The sequence below is a fragment of the Amphibalanus amphitrite genome, unplaced genomic scaffold (genome assembly GCF_019059575.1).
Source record: "Amphibalanus amphitrite isolate SeventyFive unplaced genomic scaffold, NRLGWU_Aamphi_draft 000024F_arrow, whole genome shotgun sequence".
Lineage (NCBI taxonomy): Eukaryota > Metazoa > Arthropoda > Thecostraca > Balanomorpha > Balanidae > Amphibalanus > Amphibalanus amphitrite.
The window spans coordinates 414223-437489 of record NW_024881520.1 but is presented as its reverse complement, the minus strand read 5'-3'; the positions used below and the strand labels follow the sequence as shown (position 1 = coordinate 437489).

General features: G+C 50.5%; 2 protein-coding genes across 5 annotated transcripts in view; one reads left to right on the top strand and one right to left on the bottom strand.

Annotated features, from left to right (window-relative positions):
* Window positions 1-5582: 5582 nt before the first annotated feature.
* LOC122392782 (methyl farnesoate epoxidase-like) lies at window positions 5583-9055 on the top strand. Its single transcript, XM_043388053.1, has 2 exons — window positions 5583-5751; window positions 6889-9055. Exons 1-2 carry the CDS (start codon window positions 5664-5666, stop codon window positions 8289-8291), a joined length of 1491 nt encoding a protein of 496 aa, XP_043243988.1. The 5' UTR covers window positions 5583-5663; the 3' UTR covers window positions 8292-9055.
* Window positions 9056-9903: 848 nt separating this feature from the next.
* Window positions 9904-23267, bottom strand: part of LOC122392760 (RNA-binding motif, single-stranded-interacting protein 2-like) — a 118674-nt gene continuing 105310 nt past the window's right edge. For all 4 annotated transcript variants that reach the window (XM_043388027.1, XM_043388032.1, XM_043388037.1 and 1 more), the window contains 3 exons: window positions 12979-13228; window positions 12051-12629; window positions 9904-11556 (listed from right to left, as the gene is read on the bottom strand). In XM_043388027.1, the coding sequence (XP_043243962.1) occupies window positions 12068-12629; window positions 12979-13228 (812 nt within the window). In that variant the 3' untranslated portion in view covers window positions 9904-11556; window positions 12051-12067. The remainder of the gene's footprint in view (window positions 11557-12050; window positions 12630-12978; window positions 13229-23267) is intronic.

The window sequence follows — 23267 nt, the reverse complement described above, 5'->3', positions numbered from 1 at the left end:
GGAATTTGGACAGTTTTCTTATTCTTAGCTATGCTCCGCATGCTGAATATTCTCATTTAGATCTGTAATAACAATATCTTCCCCGCATTTTATTTTGATTTGTATGCAATGTACCTATATGCCAGCTCAACAAGGTACCCCCAAACTGAACCAGCTTTTAACCTCAGTTCGTTCTTTTAGCTCTGACCTTTAATGTAATTGTCTCTTTGAGCACAGCGTGGGCTTTGTTAAATGGATTAGACACTTGGAAAACCACAAATTGCACAAATTGCTTTTCACAGATCAACAACTTGAGCAATGATGTTTGTATTTGACTCTCAGTTCCCTGACTCACAATGAGTATTTACCTATGTTTACAATCCCACAGCATCACTCGACTTGTCAATTGTCAGGAATTCTGTGTAACCAAGCTCACCAATCAATCGCACGGTATTACCACTGTGCCTACTTCATCAGTGTCCAAAAAATTGCAAACATTATTCATCTCATCCATTCAAAGCACCCCAACCAATTTTCTCAGTCACTCTCTCAGCAGCTCTTGAGCTGTGTTCAAAAAGACATTAGCAGCATGGGTAAAACGTAAGAAAAACTCTCTCTTCAGCACAAATAGCTCAGCACAAAATAGCTCTCTTCAGCACTTCTGCACATTGAAGGATGGGCAGGACTACAAATTTATACTACATATAAATAGCTACATTTTTACATTTATCAACCCTGTCCCTCAACAAAATTGGTACTTCCGTCGGAATATTCCTGGCAACGTGACGGGCCACAACAAATGTTCGATTGGGTGCAAAATAAATTGAACCTGAAAAAATCATCAGTGTAAAAATCCTGCAACAGAATGTCATTTATTGACATTGGTTGCAACATCATTTTCACATATTTCAATACTTTCAAACAAATATTAATTTCTCATGACGCTGGATGACATTTGTGACGCAGTTACTTACCAGATTCCCTCTTTGTTGTCAGTCTTCTTTCCTTCACCCCCATCCGATCCATTCTCATCCCTGAAGCTTTTAGATGAATCCATGTCTTTTTTCGAAGAATAACACCTATAAGTAGCAGTATCCTCACCACACACCACACTCAACAAACAACACGAAGGCGTAGCCCGCGTCAAGTTCGCCGACTTTTGTCATCAAGGAGCGGTTCTTCTGCGGCGAAATGAAGGCAGTGGGTGAAGGCATAACACTAGTAATTCAAAAGTTGCTGTATCCTCATCTTATTACCAATATTTTCCACGGATGATATTAAATTCTCAAACCATCTACAGGAAGATTTGTACTTTATGTGCAATACTTGACTCATTTTCATACGCTATTTTGCTAGTGAAGAGCCAAACTGGCTTAAATGGCTAAAAATTTAAAAAAATTGGACGACTGGTTACTAGCATAACGTAAAACCGCAAAACGTTTAGGCATAAATAGGTATCTATCGTAATTCGTAGGCATCTATTGCAATTTGCATTTTTATCATGTAAGATTTCAGGTATTTGAACGTTGAGCTGAGCATTGTTAATAAGATTATTAGAAGGATGAAGAATAACCTGTTGCTCATTTCTATCAGAAATAGAAAAAAATAAACCAATATATATTCGGGCGTGGCCCTTCTTCAGTGGTACAAGATCACAATAAATTGTGATCTTGTTTGACCCTTTGTGATCATTTATTGTGATCTTGTACCACTGAAGAAGGGCCACGCCCGAATATATATTGGTTTATTTTTTCTATTTCTGATAGAAATGAGCAACAGGTTATTCTTCATCCTTCTAATAATTTTATCATGTAACGCTTTTAAATGAAAAACGAGCGAGCAAAGAACACGTAAAGAAAGAGCGCAATTGCCATGCTGGTAGGCTAAGTGCGAGTAGTCAGTAGACATTCAACGGCTTTAGTATAGGTAGGTATGCGGACAATGGACATCTCATCTAACCTGTCAAAACCCGTCTCAGCGTATTCTGCCGTGCCGGCCGTCCAGTTTCTTCCTCAGATATAAGAATGGCCCTCGAACGTGCGCATTTGCAGAGTGAGACCCTTCATGATTTGTGCGGATCACCGTTCTAACGGTTCTAACGGCATAGGCGGGTGCTTTATTTGAGTGTCGACCCGGTCATTCTTGGGATACCTACGGAAGCATTCCCTGGACTGCGCGTGTGCAGTTACAGTAGGGTAGACCGGGGCAAGTGGCCCCGCCGAGGTAACACGCCTCACCGATGTTTCTCGGAACTGGCAAGGTTCTGGGGAAACATCCTCTCTTCTATAAAAACGTGCACTCTATGATCATTATATGAGCAGACTGGAAATAAATCGTGATAACCATTTAGGGAGATATAGCCAAAAAGGTGTTTTTGGAGTGATTTTTATGTTTTGTTGTCTGATTATGCATCAGGCGTTCTGTTATGGTCCATATCAGGTTAACCCTCGCCAGCCGAGGGGGGGGGGGGGACGGCCGGCGGGCATGCCGCCCCCCCCCCCCCATAGGATTTATTCGCGATAGCTCCAAACACGCTGGCGATAGAGAGCTGAAACTTGGCATACCTGACCTTTGATTCAAGCCAGATCTTTTGATACCAACCGCAGTTTTTGGGTCAGGTCAGGTCACTGACCTATGACGTCATAAGTGAACCTCTGCACGGTCTTTAGATGTCGCAACTTCGCAACGCCCTCACTGCCAGAGGAGATGTCACAGGGAAATGAAACTTGCAGGATCTAGTATCCATTATGAGTCTCACAACTTGTTTATCTCGGATTTTTTCCTAAAGGTTATATGAGGTCAAGTCATTTTCGTGACCTCACCATTATAAGTCAATGGGGAAAAATGAAAACTGCTATTCTGGCGCCGGGAACGATCTCCAACTATCTCAAGCACACAGAATCGTGATTTGATGCACTATTTGCAAGGCAAGATGCGTCACTTTTGCAATGTTGACCTTGCGTGACGTCATTTATGACGTCATCAAGGTCATATTAGTTTTTCGTCAATAACTCTTGATCAAATTGGGCTAGCGAGTCGGGAAAGCCACCAATGGACTCAGGAAGACCTGCCGAATCGAATGATATGCAACATGACCTCTTTCGACCATGTTCGTGACCTGGGGGTGCTGACCTGACCTTGACCTGAGGTCAACACCCTAAGTTGACCTGACCCGAACAAAAAGCATATCATTCGACGCGCCTGAGCGCGGCGAACACGATGCTGCCAAAATCGCGGCTCTGCGGCCATTTTTTGCGAAGTTATTCACAAAAAACTGAACTGTACCTTGAGGCACTTGACCTGACCTCAGAGGTCACCGGTTGACCTAGGACCTTAAAATTGGGTACCAATCTCTGCGTCTCGTAACGGCGCACACGCTCGTTTTTTTCCGCGACGCGCTAGCTCCACCAGGGGCGAAACAGCGAGGGGGGTCGTACCCGCCCCCAGCTCGGCCGGCGCGTATGAAATCAATAGGTCCGGCGAGGGTTAACGACTTTTATGTATTTTGAACAACTATTGTCTAGCGCTTATAATGCCGTGTTAGTTCGTGTTAAATTAGGTGGAGCGCAAGGCGGTGTTCTCTGACCGAACTACGTGATGGGGTAAAACGTCCCAGTAGGTTGCGGGGTAAAAAAAAAACATGGGGCGTTTTATCTCATGTGTTGTTCGGACTACCCACTTCCTAATGTACGGTAGCTAGCGAACAGTAAGTTCCTGTGCATTTATATGTATTTTTCTCAACAACTGGATGGCAAAGGAAGCATTTTGTTAACATTTGCATTGCAATAATTTATTATTTGGCCTTATGAGGCAGGTGAAAAACCTGCTCATACAATAGTGTCATAGCTGAACACCTGACAGCATGGAAGACATGCTAGCTTCAGTGCCGTGCCTCCAGAGGTCTAACGGATCTCTCATATACATAAGATTTAGCCAACTATATTAGGTATACCATGTTTAATTTAGACTTAGGTAATAGATTTAGATTTGGCGAGTACAAATCTAGATTCTAGAGCATGGGGCTTCTTGCCCCAGGGCGTGGGGCGTTTTGCCCTGGGGTTGGGGCAAAATGCCCCATTTGCAGTTGCTTCACAAATGCAAATGGGGCATTTGTGCATTGTAGTTGCAGAATGCAGTTGCCCCTAGCTGGGAGTCCGATCGTAAGTGAATGAATTTGAGGGGTGGAATTTAACAAGTAAAATGTCCAAATAACGCACCGAGCACAAATTTGACCTTCCAGGTGATGTGGGACAAAAGTTATGTAGCAAAATAAATCATCTGGGGCATCGTGCCCCAGGCTACCCTATTCTAACCGTGCGCAATGCTCATGATTATTATCGCAGAGACGGTAGTCGTTCACCGAGACCCCAGGTTTCAGCAGCGCAATCGGCCCACCTTTTGTAGGTGAATTGGACTGCGGAAGGACTTCGACGCTCCTGATTTGGCACGTCAGACGTATGTGTACTGACCGGGTCGCAATGCATCAGAATAGGTGCACCATAGAACCCAATAGCCGTTTTCACGACGGGCTATCCGGCGAGTGCACCTAGGTACTTTGACCAAATCTGCACCTAATATCTTTTACAGCAAATATCTTTATTTTATGAATTTATTCCAGTGTTTTACTATCGATGATACTCTCTGATAATATCACAAAGCAGGCATAGGCATATCAGCAAATAGTGCAACCCTAGCTGATAGCTACTAAGAGACACACTGAACCTAATTTGACCAAATCTGCACCTAATCTGCACCAGATGTGCACCAAATGTGTACCAGATGGCCGTCGTGAAAACGGCTAATACCTATCTGGGTAGAGGGGACGGGGCTATATTCCGAAGGGAGGAAACCCTTTGCGGTCAAACGGATGTACGCTTCCGAAGATCGGTGCAGCCCTATCGAATTCTCAAAAGTGTTTCAGACTGAGCCGGTTCGGACCGCTCATAACGAAGCTGTTCATCGTTCCGTAATGATGCACGGGCTCACTTCGAGATCCGTACTCGCTCCTTGAATTATAAGCCGCATTTATCGAGCATTTCTCAAACACTGAGATAGAAGTTGTGAGTTGTGACGGAACTTCTTTTGCACTGTGTTTATAGGTAGATAAATTTACCTTCTAACGTACCTGCAGCATTAAATAAGTATTAAGTGCAGAGGCGATCCACTTACATAGTCCGTGAAGTGAAGCACGGCAGTCGATGCCATCCATCCCGTAATTCTTTGTCCTGGTTAACTGCTCAACTGCTGAATATGTAGATCAGCCTGCGCACCCATCCGGCAAGAGACGGTCCTTGTTTCAGCACTAGATCTGCGAGCGTCGATCAGCGTCCTTGAGCAAGAGCACCAAGCATGACTTGGCGTTTTAAATGGCCTCTTCACACATGTAACCTACGAGTACGTCGTCACAAACGTACAGTTAAACGCTGCGTAGCAATTCAAACATTTTTTCCGTCCGTTAAGTGCAACTGAGCCTCTATCTCACCGTTACAAGATATTCACTTACTGCATTTGTACGCTGTTCACATAAACGTCGATCAGTATACACAGCGAAATCACTATGTTACATAACGCCTAGGTCGTACTGTTTGTATCTAGCTGTGAGCTCGCGGCTCCAGGCGGCGGCAGTTCGCCCGCCCTTGAAGGCCAGTCAGAGCGCTGCCAGCCCCAGCCACGAGCGCAGCGCGATGTGGACGGCGGTCGTCTTCTTTGTTGTCCTTCTGGTGACCTACCTATGGGTCACTCGACCGAAACGACCGCCCAACTTTCCACCAGGTCAGTAGCGCCGCGCACGATAAGTGCTAGGCTGGCATTATTTGATTCGTGATGATTTCGGCGAGTAGGTACTTAATACTCTATTTTGCATATGTTACATAAAGTCCATATAATGTAAGTGCCTGTAATTATTCCGTTTACGATCGAGCACCTAATCAGTTTTTCATTGGTTGAGGTGTGCACTGTGCATCGTTGGATTGCGCATATACCTAAGCCCACGGCTGTTTGTTGAATACGTGTCCTGCGCAAGCATTTATCTCGCTTGATTCATTCTATCGAATGAAAGTGCTGCTCCTAGGTCGACCGCTCACATTGGCCCGCCATAACTGGCGAACCAGGCCTCAGGTCACTGAAGGCTGTATTAACATTTTTGTGCGCGCCATAGTTTAGACAAGTATTTTTTGGTCGGCTTTATCTCTAAAGCTCTAGTTTTGAAAAAATATATGTACCTAAACTTTCTGTCTGTGACGTCCAAATTAGCCTCACCTATGTACAGCCCACCGCTAAAGTAATGTAGGGTTTTACCAATCTCAACGGTTGGCTTTGACTGGCGATTGTTTAATGCGGAGTGATCGAAAAGAAGATGTCAATAACTAAAGTTGCAGCTGCAAGGGTGACGATACATATAAGCTACATTCAAAGTTTCATTGCAGTCTGGCTAATCGTTTCTAAGCTTCAGAAGCAGAACATACCCATGACTGAAACAGCACATTACTTCTGCTGTGGACTGTACATATAAGAATACAAGAAATCGGTTTTTGATTAGGTTTAGCGTTACGAGGAAAATCTTTGTTATTACGGCATGAGTCATTTGTCCTTATGCTCAATCATTTAAATAAAATGTGATGGCAAAAATAATACAAAAATGATATATTTTGAGCACTGCTCTGCTCGAAATATATCGTTTTTGTATTGTATTTTTGCCATCACATTTTACTTAAAGGTTTGTGGATAAGGTCAAATGAATCATACCGTAATAAGAAATCGGTTTTGTGACGTTTTCAGCGGTGTTGAGTCCATTTTGTCGAAGATGTTCAATTGATATATGAAATCGTATTGAACCGTTCCCGTTATTATTGCTAATCAAAATGTCAAAATGTCCCGGCCCGACTGTGTTTAGCATTTCTTATTTCTCAGGTCCTCCGACATTCTTAATCTTCGGCAACGTCATCGACTTAGTCCGAACTGCTTCGAACGACTTCCAGAAACATCTCAACCGTTTGCGATCCGAGCACAAGTCAGACATCATCGGTATGGTGGATCCGTTCGGTCAACCATTAGTCTACGTTTTCGGTGGGGAGCTTGTGAAAGAAGCCGGCAACATAACTGAACTTACTGGCAGACCCGAACTATTCACTGTCATGTATCTATCGGAGATGAAGAGAGCCGGAATATTCTTCAACGAAGGACCATTGTGGCAAGAACAAAGACGATTCGCACTAAAGCATCTCCGCGACCTGGGCATGGGGAAGAGCGTGTTGAACACAATGATCGCAGATGAGTATGCTCTGTTCGCGGAGCATCTGAAGAAGGTAGTTGGTCAGGAGGTGAAGGCCAACAACCTCTTTATCACAGTTGTGCTCAACATCATTTGGAAAATGGTCGCAAGTAGACGATTTGACTATGACGATCCCGAGCGTCAAAGGCTCCAGGATATTGTCACAGAGTTCACCCAGATTACGGGCCCGCAAAACATCCTCTTTTTGTTCCCCTCGGCGCGCTTTGTCGCTCCCGAGTCGTCGGGCTTCAACAAAATCAAGGTCTACCACTCTGCGATGCAGGGGCTATTTGGCCCCTGCATTGCCGAGCACAGGGCGACTCTCGACCCCAGCCACCCTCGCGACTTCATCGACGCCTTTTTGATCGAATCACAACGCCCCGATGCTGAGAAGCGTGGGTTCGATGAGAACAATCTGCGGACATTGTGCCTGGACTTCTTCATCGCCGGCAGCGAGACGACGTCCTTGTCCATGACGTGGGCTTTGCTGCTGATGGTGCTGTACCCGGACGTGCAGGCGAAGGTGCAGGCGGAGCTGGACGAGGTGGTGGGCGAGGGCCGCCTGCCGAGCTACGAGGACCGGCCGCGCCTGCCGTACACGGAGGCGGTGATGACGGAGATCTGGCGGTACACTTCGTTCGTGCCGCTGGCGGTGCCACACCGCTCGAGCGTCGGTCCCGCGCAGCTGGGCGGCTACACGCTGCCGAAGGACACCACGGTGATGATCCACCTGCAGTCGGCGCACCACGACCGCGGCCACTGGGGCGACCCCGACGTCTTCCGACCGGAGCGCTTTATCGGCGAGGACGGCAAGTTCAGAAAAGACGACTACTTCGTGCCGTTCGGCCTGGGCAAGCGCGCCTGTCTGGGAGAGTCGATGGCCAGGACCGAGTTCTTCACCTTCCTGTCGTGCATGCTGCACCAGTTCCACGTGCGCCTGCCCAAGGGCGCCAAGAAGCCGTCCACCGAGGTCAGGCAGTTTGCCATCTTCCTGCAGCCGGATGACTTCAACGTGATCCTAGATCATAGGGTAAGGGCGTAGAGAGCGGAAAGTGAAAGTTTCTTTAGGAAACAAGGACGCTTGCCACTTAGGCACCAGGGCATTTACCTAGCTGGGCTATCTCCTCCCTCCTTCCCTTCCTCCCTCCTTCCCTATCTTCCTCTCTCTCTCTCTCTCTCTCTCTCTCTCTCTCTCTCTCTCTCTCTCTCTCTCTCTCTCTCTCTCTCTCTCTCTCTCTCTCTCTCTCTCTCTCTCTCTCTCTCTCTCTCTCTTTCTCCCCTTTCTCCCAATCTTCCTCCCTCTCAATTATCTTTCTCTTTCCTCCGTGAAACTTCCAGGGGTAAATTCTAGGGGCCGTGCCATTTATCCGCAACGCCTGATAACGCTACACTGCTACTTTAGGCTTCAGCTATGGTTATCCTATTATTGTGCTTTTAGCGTTAGCCGTTAAATAGATATACGACATATCGCATAATGCTTGTTAAATATGCTTCATTCGTTCGTGCAAACGGCAATGTGCCTATAAATGTGTGGCTATACCTAAAACTGTTTGTCTTTTAATTTTGTTCGACAGTGCAGCGCAAGCGAGTAACGCAGTTGAGACCCCCTCAGCAACTTTTATATTGTGTAGGTAACCCGTGCGGATTAAATAATGACGTCGCTCCTCGTTCTCTTGGATAACGTCGCTAGCTGTGGAAGGAATAACTGCTCGTAAGAAACGATTGAAAACATTTTATTTAATCGTACCTAATCACATCTTACCTTGAGCAAAATCGAACTGCAATAATAAACAGCTGAGGAACATTGCCCTTCGGAAGGCAGTGCAGTGGCATATGCATCTCGGCGCCGCTTGGGATCTGTATGACCGAACGAGCTTACTCGTAATTAACTTAGTTATAGTCAACGCGGCAAACGGTAAGTACATACCTAATCGTGATATAGAACCGATGGTAAATGACAAACACGTCTTGCTCGTGATAACATTCTACACACAATTTTATCGGTGGTTAAAAACAAACGGTTCCGATTCCAGCTGTGGACCAAATGAACCATCTGTGACGAATTCGGGCCCGTTTCCGGCTATGAGACAATAATGCACTGCTACGCAAGCTGCCAAGCAGGTGAAGGGTCTGGGCTTGGAATAGCTGCGAGGTCGAACGTTATGTGTAACATACAGTCAAGCTAAGGCAAAACGCTCCACAATGCGTAGAATTCGACCACTAAAGTCAAACAGCCATCCAAGAACCTTTGAAATCTGAGACTGACTTTTTTGTCAAGTATCTTGTTAGTTGTTCGAGTTTGGACTGAGACGAGTTCAACGCCCGATAAACTTGAAATTGGGAATCGGAGAGAGCGCTGATGACCTCGGAATGAACCATGCTTGCTGAATTTCTCACTTTTCTCAAGTTTTCGAGATCCATCCAGGCACTTCATCCAACGATTCCGAAAGATCAAATTATTAGTTTTACGTGATCTAACCAGGCTACAAAACCATTGCCTGTCTCATCGGTGTTGAAATTTTCAAGTTTATTTAGTCCGAGACTAGCTTATGAGAAATCTGCACATTCTGGAAACGTATCACAGTTTAACAGCCTACTCTGTCGCATTTCGACAACGCCTCGGCGCCTACCAGCCTCCCAAGTCAAACACCATCTTTCCACTCACAGTTCGGTCTGTATTTCCTCTGACCAGACCCTCCCGCCCTGCCTCGTCGGGCGCAGCCGATTGTTGTTAAAGCTGAGTGCGCCGCAGCCCCGTCAGCCCTTATCGGCCGCACATAAACTCTTCAACCATCAACAACCCACCGAGGCCGCGGCCGGCAGCCCACATCGCGCCGCTTCGCAGAGCGGCCGCCTGGCGGCGCCCCAGTCGCGCCGCTAGATGTCGCCCCTGCAGCACCTGCCGCTATCGGCACCTATTTACACACACAGTTCCTTCAACATGACCACGGCACATTCCGCTTGAAGCCACGCGGCACCACGGGACACCCGAGCACAAAAATCTGTACAAAAATAACGCCGCCGCGCCATCCGAGCCAGCCGGGCGGGGCGGACGCCCGCCCTCCATCAAACACACATGACGTCACGAAAAAGTCGCGGTGACGTCGCGGCCACTGTTGGGCGCGTCGTCCGAACGTGTAGAGTTGGAATGACATTTGATCGGTTCAGCCAACGTTCATAAATCGATGTGTCGTGGTTTTCTGGCGGCGAATACACCTGCAGCACCAGGAACCCAGCATTAGGGCGCGGCAGCCACCGGAGGTGGCCCGAACCCACCGGAAATCAACAAAATCACCACAAAAATTCACGGCGGCCGGCGCAGCGGAGGCAGACACCACAGGACGAGACACAGTGCCACGCAGCGCTGCCGCAGCAGCACCTCTATATACACCGTCCGAGCGCTACGCCGCCACGCAACGGCCGACCACCACACTACCGCTCGGCTTCAGAAGCCGCTCACTGGCCTACGCGCCGCGGTCTCGGCTCACGAGTCTGGTAGTAAAATAGAGCCCGGTTTTCGGCTGGAGGTACGATGAAACAAGGCACCGTGTGAGAACAAAACGCTCGGGGAAAGGAGGCTCTAGCTAACTGGGGAGGCGCCGGCACTGAGCACGGAACGTCACATACCAGCGGCCAGCCCGGCGGCGGGGGCCGGTCCGCGGCACATTCTCTGACACATCGGCCGGGCGCGCACAACGGCGCAGACATGCAAAACCTGTACAAAATAGCAAACCAAGACGGTCGCCTCTGGTGGAATGTCGGATCGTTGATGACGTCACACGGATATCCCTGCGTCGCAGTTGCCTGGTTCGGAGGCACACAAACGCCTGAACATGAGCTCCTGTCCCTGGGAGGCGCACATAGAAGGCGAGACGAGACGCGCACGGGGCGCTCCGCCGCGGCACCCTCCTCCAGTGTCGCCCTAAACGCGGTCGTCGCAACAGACCGCTGAAAAGGGCACGGTACTGGTCGGGAGTCGGCAGCGCGCCCGTCACGATTCAAAACGCACCAATCATCAGACGAGACCGATCCAGCAGTCTGCGCCCGTCGGCTCTCACGACTAAAACTTAACAGCAGGCCCGCAGCCGGCTGGACGCTCTGCCTTAGTGTCTCTCGGTTTGGCATCCGTTCCTGAGCAGCAGTCCAGCTAGCCCACTACTGGTAGCGCCACGCACGGCCGGCTGGCGAACTACAGCCTCTGAGCGACGCCGCACCGTGTCGCGTCGGTCGGACCCTTCGTAAGCTCGCTCTTGCGGGGTATCTGGCCCAGGCCCGCGGCCGCCATTCCATATGTACACAAACATTATCTGGAAGGAAAGACACATTGTGAAACCACTTCCGGCGAGGTATAAGCCAGGCTTTCGTGAGTATTGGGGATATGATTCAATGCAATGACGCGGGTGAACTACCGTCTGACGTCATACATGAGTGCATCACGATACAAATAGCGACTCGAGCGACAAAAAGCACCAGTCAGCATTGCAGGAATTTGGGTGCATGTCATTGAAAATCTGCAGCAAAATTGACAGATCTGGTAAAGATAATAATCGAGATAGTAATCAGTAATAAACATTGTCAAAATATAATATTCAATGGACAGCGTAACCAATGCGAGGTTGATTACAATTTACATCAGACAGATATTTTCATTGTCAAAACTCTAGAATACCAAGGAAGGCTCGAGATTAGCCACAAAACATATTCTGCCCACAAGTCCCTGAAAGCTGTAGCTAATCAGAGCGGCTTACTGGACCAAGAGACCCGTTCCGTCTCGTCAGCGCTGACCTCACTCAGTACTCACCTATCATGCCTGTTGTCCTAGTCTTCGGCGCCGTTGGTCACACCATCGGGCTCCACCACGGGCATGGGCATCATGTGCGGGTGGTGGTACATGTGCGGCATGCCGGGGGCGGCCGGGTGGTGGTAGGCCGGCGCCGGCTGCGGGTAGCCCCCGTACTGGGGCGCCGGCGCGCCGTAGCCGGCCGCCGGGCCGCCGCTGACGTGCATCTGCTGCATGCCCTGCAGCAGCGCGTACACGTCCATATCCATGGAGGGCATCGGGCCGCCGATAACTACCGACTGGGGCGGCCAGCCGGGGCCGGGCAGGTACGGTACTGGCATGGCCGAGTAGTGCTGCGCCAGGCCGGCCGGCACGCCGCCAGCGCCGCCGCCCAGAGCCGCCGCCGGCAGCGGAGACGCGTCGTACGGGTTGACGCGGCTGGCGTCGACGCTCTCCCGCCACCGCTGGTCGTAGCCCTTCTGCTGCTGGCGCTTCTTGTTGCCGTCGGCGAACTTGATGACCAGCTTCTGGCTGTGGTTGTCGATGATGTGGCCGCTGAGCGTCTTGATGATGTTCTCACACGTCTCCGGAGACTCCATCCTGGCGAGGAAAGAGAGGGACAGTCAGTTTTTGCTGTCTTTCAACGTGGGAGCGGCATGGAATTGGGGACAGAGTAGGAGAGACGGTCAGTGTCAGGCGTCATCCCGTTGAGAAGCCACGGGTTAAAGAAGGCTCAACTGATCAGCCCCCTTCCTTTTCCTTCTCACTTTGCAAGCCCTGTCCTTCTCTGACCTCGCCTAAGACTCAGTCCTTTTCCATTCTCATATGACAAACTCCACTCCTTTCCTTGCTCATCTGACAAGTACCTTACCCGCCTCCCTCCTTATACATCCTAGCTTCTTATTGAGAAGCCCCATCTGACTAACAAACCTCCCCTGTCAATCCTCACCTGGCGAAGCCGACCCCGCGACTGGTGCCGCGGTCGTCCCTCAGGATCCGGGTCGAGATGACGGTGCCGTGCCGCTGTAGCAGCGCCTCCAGCTCCCGCTCCGTGAAGGAGGCCGGCAGGTTCGTGATGTAGAGGTTGGTCGGGTCCTGCTCCTGCTGACGCGCCATCTGCGCCTGGATGTTCTTGCCGACCAGCTGTTTGACCGCCTTCTGCGCCGCCTCGGCAGTATCGAAGTCAACGAACCCGTAGCCTGCCGGAAAACAAAGGGAGGCGGAGTTAGCACAAGGGTTAGTTTAGCTCCGCGTAGGCGCAGAGTTAGAGTTCTTGAGTGGTCAAGTTGCATTTTGCAATCAATTTGATGAGACGGACCTCGAAAGCTAGATCCAGAAAAAAGGACGTGAAGCAGTAAAGTTGCGTGTTTTAATTTACACGTCAAATCGACCTCAGACGAATCAAACCTGCATAAGTGCATAATGAGGAAATATACCTCCTGAAATAAAACCCAAAATAAATCTCCTTGCGCAGCCACTGTGCGGCGGAGACAGAGCGACCTCAGTCACCGCCCACCGGTTCCATAACCACCCACATTCCGACTCCCTGGCATTCATTGCGAAATGGCAATATCATTGCTCCGATAACGGACGCCTGGGTGGCTCGGAATCCGGTGCGCCGGGCTCCAGGTGGCGGCCGCGGGGGAGGAGCGGAGCCTCCGGAGCTGGCCGCGCGCCGATCGATCCAACCGGAAGTGGCCCGGTTCCGGCGCGCCGAGCCGTGTGCGTCGCGTGGGAGAGGAGCCCCGCCGCAGGCTCTCGAGCCGTGCATGTAGACAGACGGGCTGACGGACGGATCAACGGACCTAGCCATGGACCGCAGCGGCCAGGCGCGGCGCGGTGTTTGTATTATGGTCTCTAAAGCAACAGGTGCGCCCGATGGATGGGACCCGTTGAACCAGCTGACCGCGGTATAAGCAGCGCGGTCGCTCAGCAGTGGAGTGTCATCGTCTAACAGTTGTGGCTAAGCATAAAAGATAGGTATCACCTGATTGATTTTTAATGTGGCCGTACCTACGGGGAACAGTAGATAATCGCCACCGGATTTGTATCACAATGGGCATTTAGTTGGTTTGATATGTTTTTAAATCATGTTGGCGATAATTATGCACAGTTATGTAACTAACATATTGTAGGAATTTGATTAGATTTATCGTCCTTTGATCTCTTCGACACCAAAACTGTCCGATAAGTTATCTTTCGTATTAATGAACAAACATGATCAGTAATCACAATTGACACTAAGAATCACCGGATCACCAAAGCCGGCCTACGCCTTTTCCACACGAGTCTTCCACATAATCACTTTTACTCATAAGTCATACTCCTCCCAGATGCCCCTAAGCCCCAAGCAATCTTCCCTTCTTGCCAGGGCCTCACCCCACCTGACCCAAAAAGCAGAACATTCAATTCACTTAACAAATAAATGACCAGTTCAAGTGCACTTTTGAAACAACGCCCTTTCAAGCGGTAACATTAAATCACACTCCTCCCCGATCCTGATCGAAACCGTACCGCATGGGAGCCCGCACCTGCCGCTGGGACCGCCGACACTGTCCCTCTCCCTGACCCATCTCCTCCCGGTTCTCCTCTGGGAGACGCACAAGGAGCGGCCCTTCGTCATCTGCGGTATCACTCTGAGGCTGTTCCACGTGCGCCTCACGGGGCTGCAGGTGGCGCACATGTCTTGGCACCCCATCCACTTCCACAGTCTGCAGTGACACTCGCCCAGTCACCACTCCCTCGTTGTACTGATCGTCACATCGCCCCCGCGCCGATTTCACCCACACCGCATCTCCCACGCTGTACCTGCATGTATCTGGCTCGGGCTCTTCAGCGGGCTGAACCGGATCCACTGCCTTGACTCTCACTGTGTACTTGTACACCATGCTGACAGGGGTTGCTGCGTCGGTCGAGTCGTCCCTCGGAGTCGCATTGTACAAATACACCGCCTCCGGCACGCCACATCCCTTCCTCGCAGCAATCACCTTCACGGAGCGGTGATTTCGTTCGACGATGCCATTACCCGATGGTGCGTACGCTGCTCGGTACCGCACCCGGGTGCCCCATTCACGGACGAATGCCTGAAATGCGCGGCTGCGGAATACGGTAGCATTATCGGCCAGCAGCTCTGAAGGTGCTCCCCTCTCGTAGAAAATCGATGACATCTCCCCTGTGACGTACGCCGCGCTCTCACATCGCAGCTGGCGCCAAATCGCGAACCTTGATGGTCCGCAGTCCACCATCGTCAGATAGCAGGGCCTCGGCTAACATGTTAACTACTGGGGCAAATGCCCCAGTAGAGTCGAGGAATGCCCCAGTAGTGGTCAGGCTTTGCCCAACCTCCACAAAATGAGAATATATAAATATTAACGTACATTCTTTCATTCGGGAGCGGTTGAAGACGTTTGTGGCAAGAAATCAGGGGCGGCGGAAGAGGGAGTGCACGGTGTGCAGCTGCACCCTCAATTTCCATCCTAATCCATCTTCGTTCGAAAGAGCGTCAAAAATAATGACGAAATTACTTCGGCCATTTTTGGTCAGGTCAAAGGTTAGGTAATGGTGAAGGCCAAATTTCGCCGATTTTCAGGTCGAATATCGACAGTTTACAAGATGCCGGCGCATAACTCGGGAACCAATTAGAGCTACAGCACCGCGGAAAAGCGCATTTGATAGCCATATTAGCATGCTTTCTGGTTATTCCTCTTAGATTTGACCCAACGTCAACGGTTTTGACTGCAAGGGGCAAAAACTACCAAAATAGACGATTTTTTCCGGAACAGTTTTTTCTGCAATAGCTTTTGACTCATGCCTTGCACGAGCTTTCTTTTACCGACATATTCCTCTCGTCAAGACGCATCAAATTAACTACAATCTGACCTTGAAGGTCAACTTGAAAATTCGACCTCAGGTCAAGGTCATGATCTGACCGGAAATTGTCATGTTGCATATCAGTCGATCTGCATCGTCGAGTCAAACACAACTAAGGCATTTTCATCGCTCTAGCATGCCTCTTTCAAAAGTGATTCGCGAAAAACTGTTAGATACCATTCGTGAACTGAGATGACCTCAGGGGCATAAACAAGGGTCACGGGTGCTATTTTCATGTTCAGTGTGTCAAAGTCACGTACAGTGTTTTATAGTGTTTAGAAAAGCTTTCGTTCAAAAGAGGTGGTTTTGAATTTTCTCCTATTGACTTATAGGTAATAGAAGTCGCAAAATTTAGCTGACCTTAGGTCACCGATATGAGAATTTCGAGATATAAATTTTGTACATGCTGTTGCCCTTATCAATCGCTGAAAATTTCAAAGCGATCGGTCACTTGGTGTAGCTACGGCATACATTGAAATATTTTATGAGGTGAGGTCACTTTAAGTGACGTAGTGACCTGATCTTGAATGACCTTGGTCTGAAATTTTTACAACACGTGTAGAATTGATGGATGATGTACGCCGTTTTTTAGATATCCGCGAAAAACCGCAGGAAAAACCGCAGGTGTTCAACCCCCCCCCCCCCCCAGCAGGGCCCCAACACACTTTGACGATTTGCCCCAGTAGTCAAAATTCCTTAGCCGAGGCCCTGTCAGATAGAGGCGCCCCTGGAAGTGCGTGACATCAACTGCGACTCGCTCCCAGACAATGTCTACCGACAGCTGTCCGCCAGTCCACTTCTCCGGTGCCGGGTCGATCGACCGGCACGTCTGACAAGCTGATACAACAGATCGTGCCATACGCTTGGTGACCCGCAAGTTTGCCCTCTTGGAAAAGTACAAAGTTCTTCTGACACCTGGGTGTCCAGCGGCATGATGCACCCGCTCCACCTCCTTCACTAGCCCGGCTTCATCTTCGTCTCCTTCTGCACCCGCCATGATGCAAGCCGGACCACTGCCTGCACGCGTGTCTCGCCACCGCTCCGGCACTCTGGTGAGCTTATCAGCTTTGTTGTCAGCAGAGGCCACGCTGTGAACGCTGATCTCCAGGTTGTACTCGTCGGCCAGCATCTTCAGTGTACTCAGCCTTCGCCGGATAAGCATTTCCGAGACGGCCTTCGTCTTTAACCGTGCTTTGCCGCTCAGGAGGTCAGTGATCCAATGGTACACAGTACGCGAATCCGTCATCAGTCGAACTCTCTTAGCACCCCAGAGGATGGCCATGTTGACGCCCTTCAGCGCGGCATCAAGTTCTGCCATGTTGATATGTGTTCCGTCGGTTGGTCGCAGCCAGCATCCGTCCTCCACCACCTCGCCCTCGATCTCGAGGACCACTCCCAAGGCCAACATGCTGGCGTCCGCCCAGACCGTCACCTCGTTCCCTTTGACGTCCCACTGACCTCTCGCTGGGTCATCTGTGTTAATTTGCGTCATTATCTCTTCGATCAGCCCATTCACTAAACTGTCCTCGATGACGTCGTCCCAAGCGTCCGCCGCTTCATTAGCCTTTCGCTTCAAGAACGACACCGCTGGCCGCAGCCAGCCACACACCGGAAGGTGTCCAGTCAAACGGCCGCAAAGCGAGAACACCTTGCGTTTCGTCACCGGCCCGTCGATCTCTCGGACGTCGTTGTCCCTCTTCCATTTGAGGTTGCCATGCTCTTCCTGAACTCGGAGACCGAGAATCCGAGCGCCTTCTTTTGGTCTTACTGGTTCCTTGCACTGGAGCCCAAAGGCTCGAAGATGTTTGCTCACATTTTCCGCGGACATCACATCCTCATTGACCAAGACATCGTCGACATATGATGACACTGCCTTTGCCACGTCCTCGTCTTGATTCACCACTGCCTCGAGGACTGTCTTCATCACCCTTGGTGCGATGTTCAGGCCAAATCCAAGTCGACTCAGACAGTATCTTGTCCCTTTGTACTCGACAGTCTGGTAAGGCCACAGAGATTCGTCTACATGTATCTGAAGGTATGCTTTCTGGAGGTCCAGAAGCGCTACGTTCGCTCCCATCTGACGCCATTCGCGGAGTTTCTCGTCACACACATCAACATCTGCCGTGTACGTGTCGACAAATGTGTTGATCTCGCGGAAGTCAAGCACGGGTCGCACCTTCCCTTTATTCTCTTGGACCACTGCCATGAGTGGAATCAGGCCTTTCGGGGGACCGTGTTCTTCTTCATCGTATTCTAGTAGCCATCCGTTCTTGATCCAGGTCTCAATCTCCTCTTCATAGTCCTTTCTGACCTCATCCGGCACAGTATACTCGCTCACTCCATTCTTGAGGCGAACTGGTGGCTCCTCACCGGACCACTTCCATTCCACTGTCCAGCGCTGCAGCTCCGCAGCGAAAACGACACGGAAGTCTTCCTTATCAACAGTCAGATCTTGCGGGTCCCCCACACAGCCACATGCTTCGTTCTCGCCGGCGAACTTTACCTCAGAGGGCGATCGCACCGCTACTCCCCCGAGAGCACTCACTCCATCCATGCCGAGAATCGCACTGAATCCCAGCGGCTTCTTAGCAACCACAAGTGCATCAACAACTACTGGTGCCATCCCCGGAACCTGCACACGAACACCAGCCGTACCCGCACATTCCAGCCTCTCCCCGTTGGCCGTCAGTACGTACACGTCCCGCTTCTCCCAAACAGCGCAGAGTGACGAATGAATCACAGTGCGAGTACATCCCGTGTCAATTAAGACATCACAGTCAACTCCGTTCATCGATAGCTCCCTCACCGGCAGCGCGCCGTTCCATCTCAGTCCCGAGAGGAGGCCGGCGCATGGACCGCCTCTCGCTCCTCGTTTTCCGGGCACTGAGCCGCGATATGCCCACGCTTGTTGCACCGGAAACATCTCACCATGCTTGGACCGTTTCCTTCACGCGCCTGACATTCACGCGCGATATGTCCCAGACGACCGCACGCGTAACACGGCCCTCGCTCCTTCCTCCCACCATTGAAGCGCTGGTCTTGGCCGTCTCTTCCCCGTCGCACCACCATAGCCGTTATATCGGGTACCTTGCAGTCTTCCCGTAGGATGGCTCTGGCCCTATCCACGACTTCAGATAGAGTCAATGACTCCATGCGAGCGCCGGCCCGTAGCATTTGCTTCACAGATTCGGGTAGGCCGGCAACGAACGCGCATCCCATCCCTTCTTCGGAGAGCCCTCCAAAGAGGGTTGACAGCCGTTGCAAGTCTGCCAAATACACATCTACCGATTCTCCCGTGCCCAGCCGACGCGCGCTGAACATTTCATACGCAGTGTATTTATCAGCGGCAAAGGCGCGTCGCAGAGCCGCCTTTACCTTAACCGCCTCTCTCCTGTCCACTTCAGGCAGCTGCCGATAAACAGCAGAAGCGCCACCCTTCAATCGCAGTGGTATGACTACCACTTGATCTGCAGCCGGTTGCTGAAGATTGCATACCATTTCCACCTTTTCGATCCAGTCGACAACATCCCCAGTACCGTCGAATTCTGGGATCAATCTCACATCGAAACTTGCCATAGTTGAATTGAAATAATGACTAAAACGAAAAGGAATGCCGAAATAGCTTGTAGGAATTTGATTAGATTTATCGTCCTTTGATCTCTTCGACACCAAAACTGTCCGATAAGTTATCTTTCGTATTAATGAACAAACATGATCAGTAATCACAATTGACACTAAGAATCACCGGATCACCAAAGCCGGCCTACGCCTTTTCCACACGAGTCTTCCACATAATCACTTTTACTCATAAGTCATACTCCTCCCAGATGCCCCTAAGCCCCAAGCAATCTTCCCTTCTTGCCAGGGCCTCACCCCACCTGACCCAAAAAGCAGAACATTCAATTCACTTAACAAATAAATGACCAGTTCACGTGCACTTTTGAAACAACGCCCTTTCAAGCGGTAACATTAAATCACACATATTTATAAAAGTAAGCGAATCTACCTATGCTTACACCAGAAATTTGCGTTGCAGATAATGACACGAAAATAATTATGATAGGTCCTTACCGCCAAGTGGCCAAGAATGACTCCGCTAATGCCTCTTCAGCGACCGGCTCTGCAGTCTTATCTCAAGAAACCATGGCAACCGCGACAACAGTCGCTGCAAAACAGCTTTATATCAAGGCTCGAAGATGAGATGACCTATCAGACAGGCCGCCAAGGAGAAATAGCACCGGCGATCCTCTGGCCGGTCTATTTCCATCTATCGATCGGCGCTTCTTACCTGACCTCTTCGCCCAGCCGCGCAGTGCCGCTAATCCCGCCCTCCTAAAGTGTGAAACCGGCAGCCAGATCACGTCCTATGAGACTGAGCTGGTTGAGCCGGCCCCTGCCCCGGCTTCAACCTTAGCCCATCTCCAGGCCCGCCCAAACCCAGACCGCCCACAACCTGCAGCGCAGCCCAACCTCAGCCCCAGCATCAGCCCGGCCCAGCGATACACTGCCGGGCTGACCGCCTTTCCCAACGCCACGCCGCGGAGCTGGGGCTCAGCGAGCTGCCCCACGGTGCGCTGTTCCCGCGCTGATCACGGTGCCACCCATAGGATCGGGTTCAGTGCTGATCGGACGCGACTACCCAATGGCGTCAGCATAACTACAGAGCCTGCATGGTCAGCCGGAAGGTTCTGGTTGAGGGGACGGGCAGGGCGAGCTCCAAAGCCGAGAGTCGGAGGCGGGGGCTGATGAACCCATGAGATGAATGGCCCGTGGTTACAACTATGTCTATTGACTGAACAATTGACCAACAATCACAGTGGTGATTGGATCCACAAAAAACGAGTGCATTTTGTACCGGGATCACCTAAACTTTACGTCTGTCTTGGAGTCCCACTACCAGACAGTCTCACACTCTTCCGCATCCGGCACAATGCCCGGCACCACAGAGGCGCCACGGTAGAGACCCGGAAGGCTGGCGATACCGTCCTAGACCTCCACGAGTGGTCTATCTCCGGGTCCGGAACTCCGGATCTCAGAGTCCGGAGCTCCGCGTGCGCCGGCCGCTGTGGTATTTGCCCAGCGAGTAGTTGCTTGGTGGTCCATGGATGCTGGACGATGGTTGTGGTTTGCTGTGGAGTCCCCAAGTGCTAAGTGCAACTACCACGCTGTTCCAGCGCATTATCAATTCTGAATTCAGAAAGCGTCAGGACGGGATTATACGGTCACTCAGTAGTCAGTAGTCAGTACCCTTTATGCCGGTCCCGTCATCGTCAAACAAAAATCTCGTCATGACAGAAAGGGTGAAGAAAGAAAAATTATCTTCAGTCACTGACTTAATAAGTGCCAACTCAGTGACGTACTGATACGAGACACTCATATTAATTTAAAGCTATGACACAAAAACAATGAACTTCACAAAAGTCCCGAAACCGAATTTTTAGTTCACTAATATACTAACGTTTAATGGGTTATCGGGATGTATGTAGACCAAAACTGAAAAAAATATGCCTAGACTTAGAGGCATGCCTTGCTGTTGCGCATACCTTGCAACATCTTTTAATTTAAGCTTACAGGACGTGTCCGAGCTTCAGCGAAGATCGCCGTTGCGTAATATAGCACACTTCGTAAAGTGGCAGCAGCCGGCTCTACCGCCAGAGGCTATTTGAGTCAGCAGTGTCGACGACGAACCGATCAATCAGAGCCACTTGTTGCGAATTGACGGCACGGATGTCCGTCTCAACGAAACCATTTCAACCACGCCCAGTCAAAGCGCACGAGGTTAAACCCCTCTCTCAAATCATCAGTATCCACAACACTAGCGAAACAGTTTGAGATCGCCGTCACAAGTCGCAGCGAGTCGCCTGCTCGCCTATGTTATCGGCGAGCCCGTTTTTCCGAGCACTAGGACAGAGGGCGCAAACAGACAGCGACAAAGAGCACGGGGGTCAAAGTTTTGTGCCGCTACTTCGGTCGCGCTGTTGGCTTCCACAAAGACCAAGAAAGAAAGAAAGAAAGAGACCGAGAGAGAGAGAGAGAGAGAGAGAGAGAGAGAGAGAGAGAGAGAGAGAGAGAGAGAGAGAGAGAGAGAGAGAGAGAGAGAGAGAGGAGAGAAGAGAGAGAGAGAGAGGGAGAGGGAGAGGGAGAGGGAGAGGGAGAGGGAGAGGGAGAGGGAGAGGGAGAGGGAGAGGGAGAGGGAGAGGGAGAGAAAGAGGGAGGGAGAGAGAGAGGGAGAGAGAGAGAGAGAGGGAGGGAGAACGCCACCAGGGGTGATGACGTCATTTGACCCCGGACGCGCGCCGGCGGTGTTTCGATGTGTTTTTTGCCGGCGCCGCATCCGGCATTCCACCCACCGGGAGGCCGGAGCCGGGCCAGACGTGCCAGCGAGCTCCGTTAGCGGCCTTCCGCTGGGCTACATCGTCGCTTGGTCGGTAGTGATAGCTAATTGAAGGAGATATTTGGATGTTCAGAGTGCCGTGATGATATGCAAAACAGTAGCGTGAGAAAACACTGACCGTGACCTGCTGTGAACACCCTAAGCTGACCTTTCTCCCTCCCAAAAAAGTGTACCTATGCCTGGACGCATCTGAATATGACGAAGACAATGGTGCCAAAATCATGGTTCTTAGACCATTTATGGCGAGGTTATTCAACTAAAACTAAACCCCTACTAGCCTCAGAAGTCACAGGCTTAGCTAAGAACTTAAAGTTTGGTACCAATCGCTAAGTCTTGTAACGGCACAAACGTTCGTTTTTTCCCGCGAAGTTGCAGCTCAATAATGGAAGAAACGGCGCGGGTGGTCCACCAACCCCCTCGGTATGTAGAAAACAAATAGATCCGGTGACGGTTAAAGACAACCTATAAATATTTATAATTCGAATAGATCAGACAGATGAACCAATTGTCCAAATAATATGCCATCATTAAGTGTTAAACTTTGCCCCATGCTCGTGCTCAAGCAGCTTCAGCACGCAAGTTGCTCATTCAACGGTCTATAACCCATTCAGTACAAGAGCTAAAAACGTCTTTCATCATACCACCATTGCCTCCCAAGTCGCAAACATCGACCACGGAGTCCACGCCCGCGAGGCGCCCACCACACCGCTGCTATGAATGACGTCACTAAAATCGATCAGCTGACTAACGGTCACGGCATCCACCCCTGCGGCCGCGCACAAAGCGCCAACGGGCTGCGCCGCTAGACCAAAATAACGGTCGTTTTCTTCTTCGGCAATGCGCCTTGTCCACTCTGCGACGGTGACAGGAGGCATACAGGTGACCTTCGGGTGAGCCATAATTCGATTTGTTGGGGACGAATGCAGTTATGTTCGGCTCTGACATTGGCGATGCCGAGGCCGAATGGATGATGT

Excerpts from the sequence above, each read along its gene's own strand:
- LOC122392782 (XM_043388053.1), top strand. The coding sequence starts at position 5,664 with ATGTGGACGGCGGTCGTCTTCTTTGTTGTCCTTCTGGTGACCTACCTA. Across the intron at positions 5,752-6,888 it reads ACCGCCCAACTTTCCACCAG|GTCCTCCGACATTCTTAATC; the intron begins GTCAGTAGCGCC and ends CTTATTTCTCAG.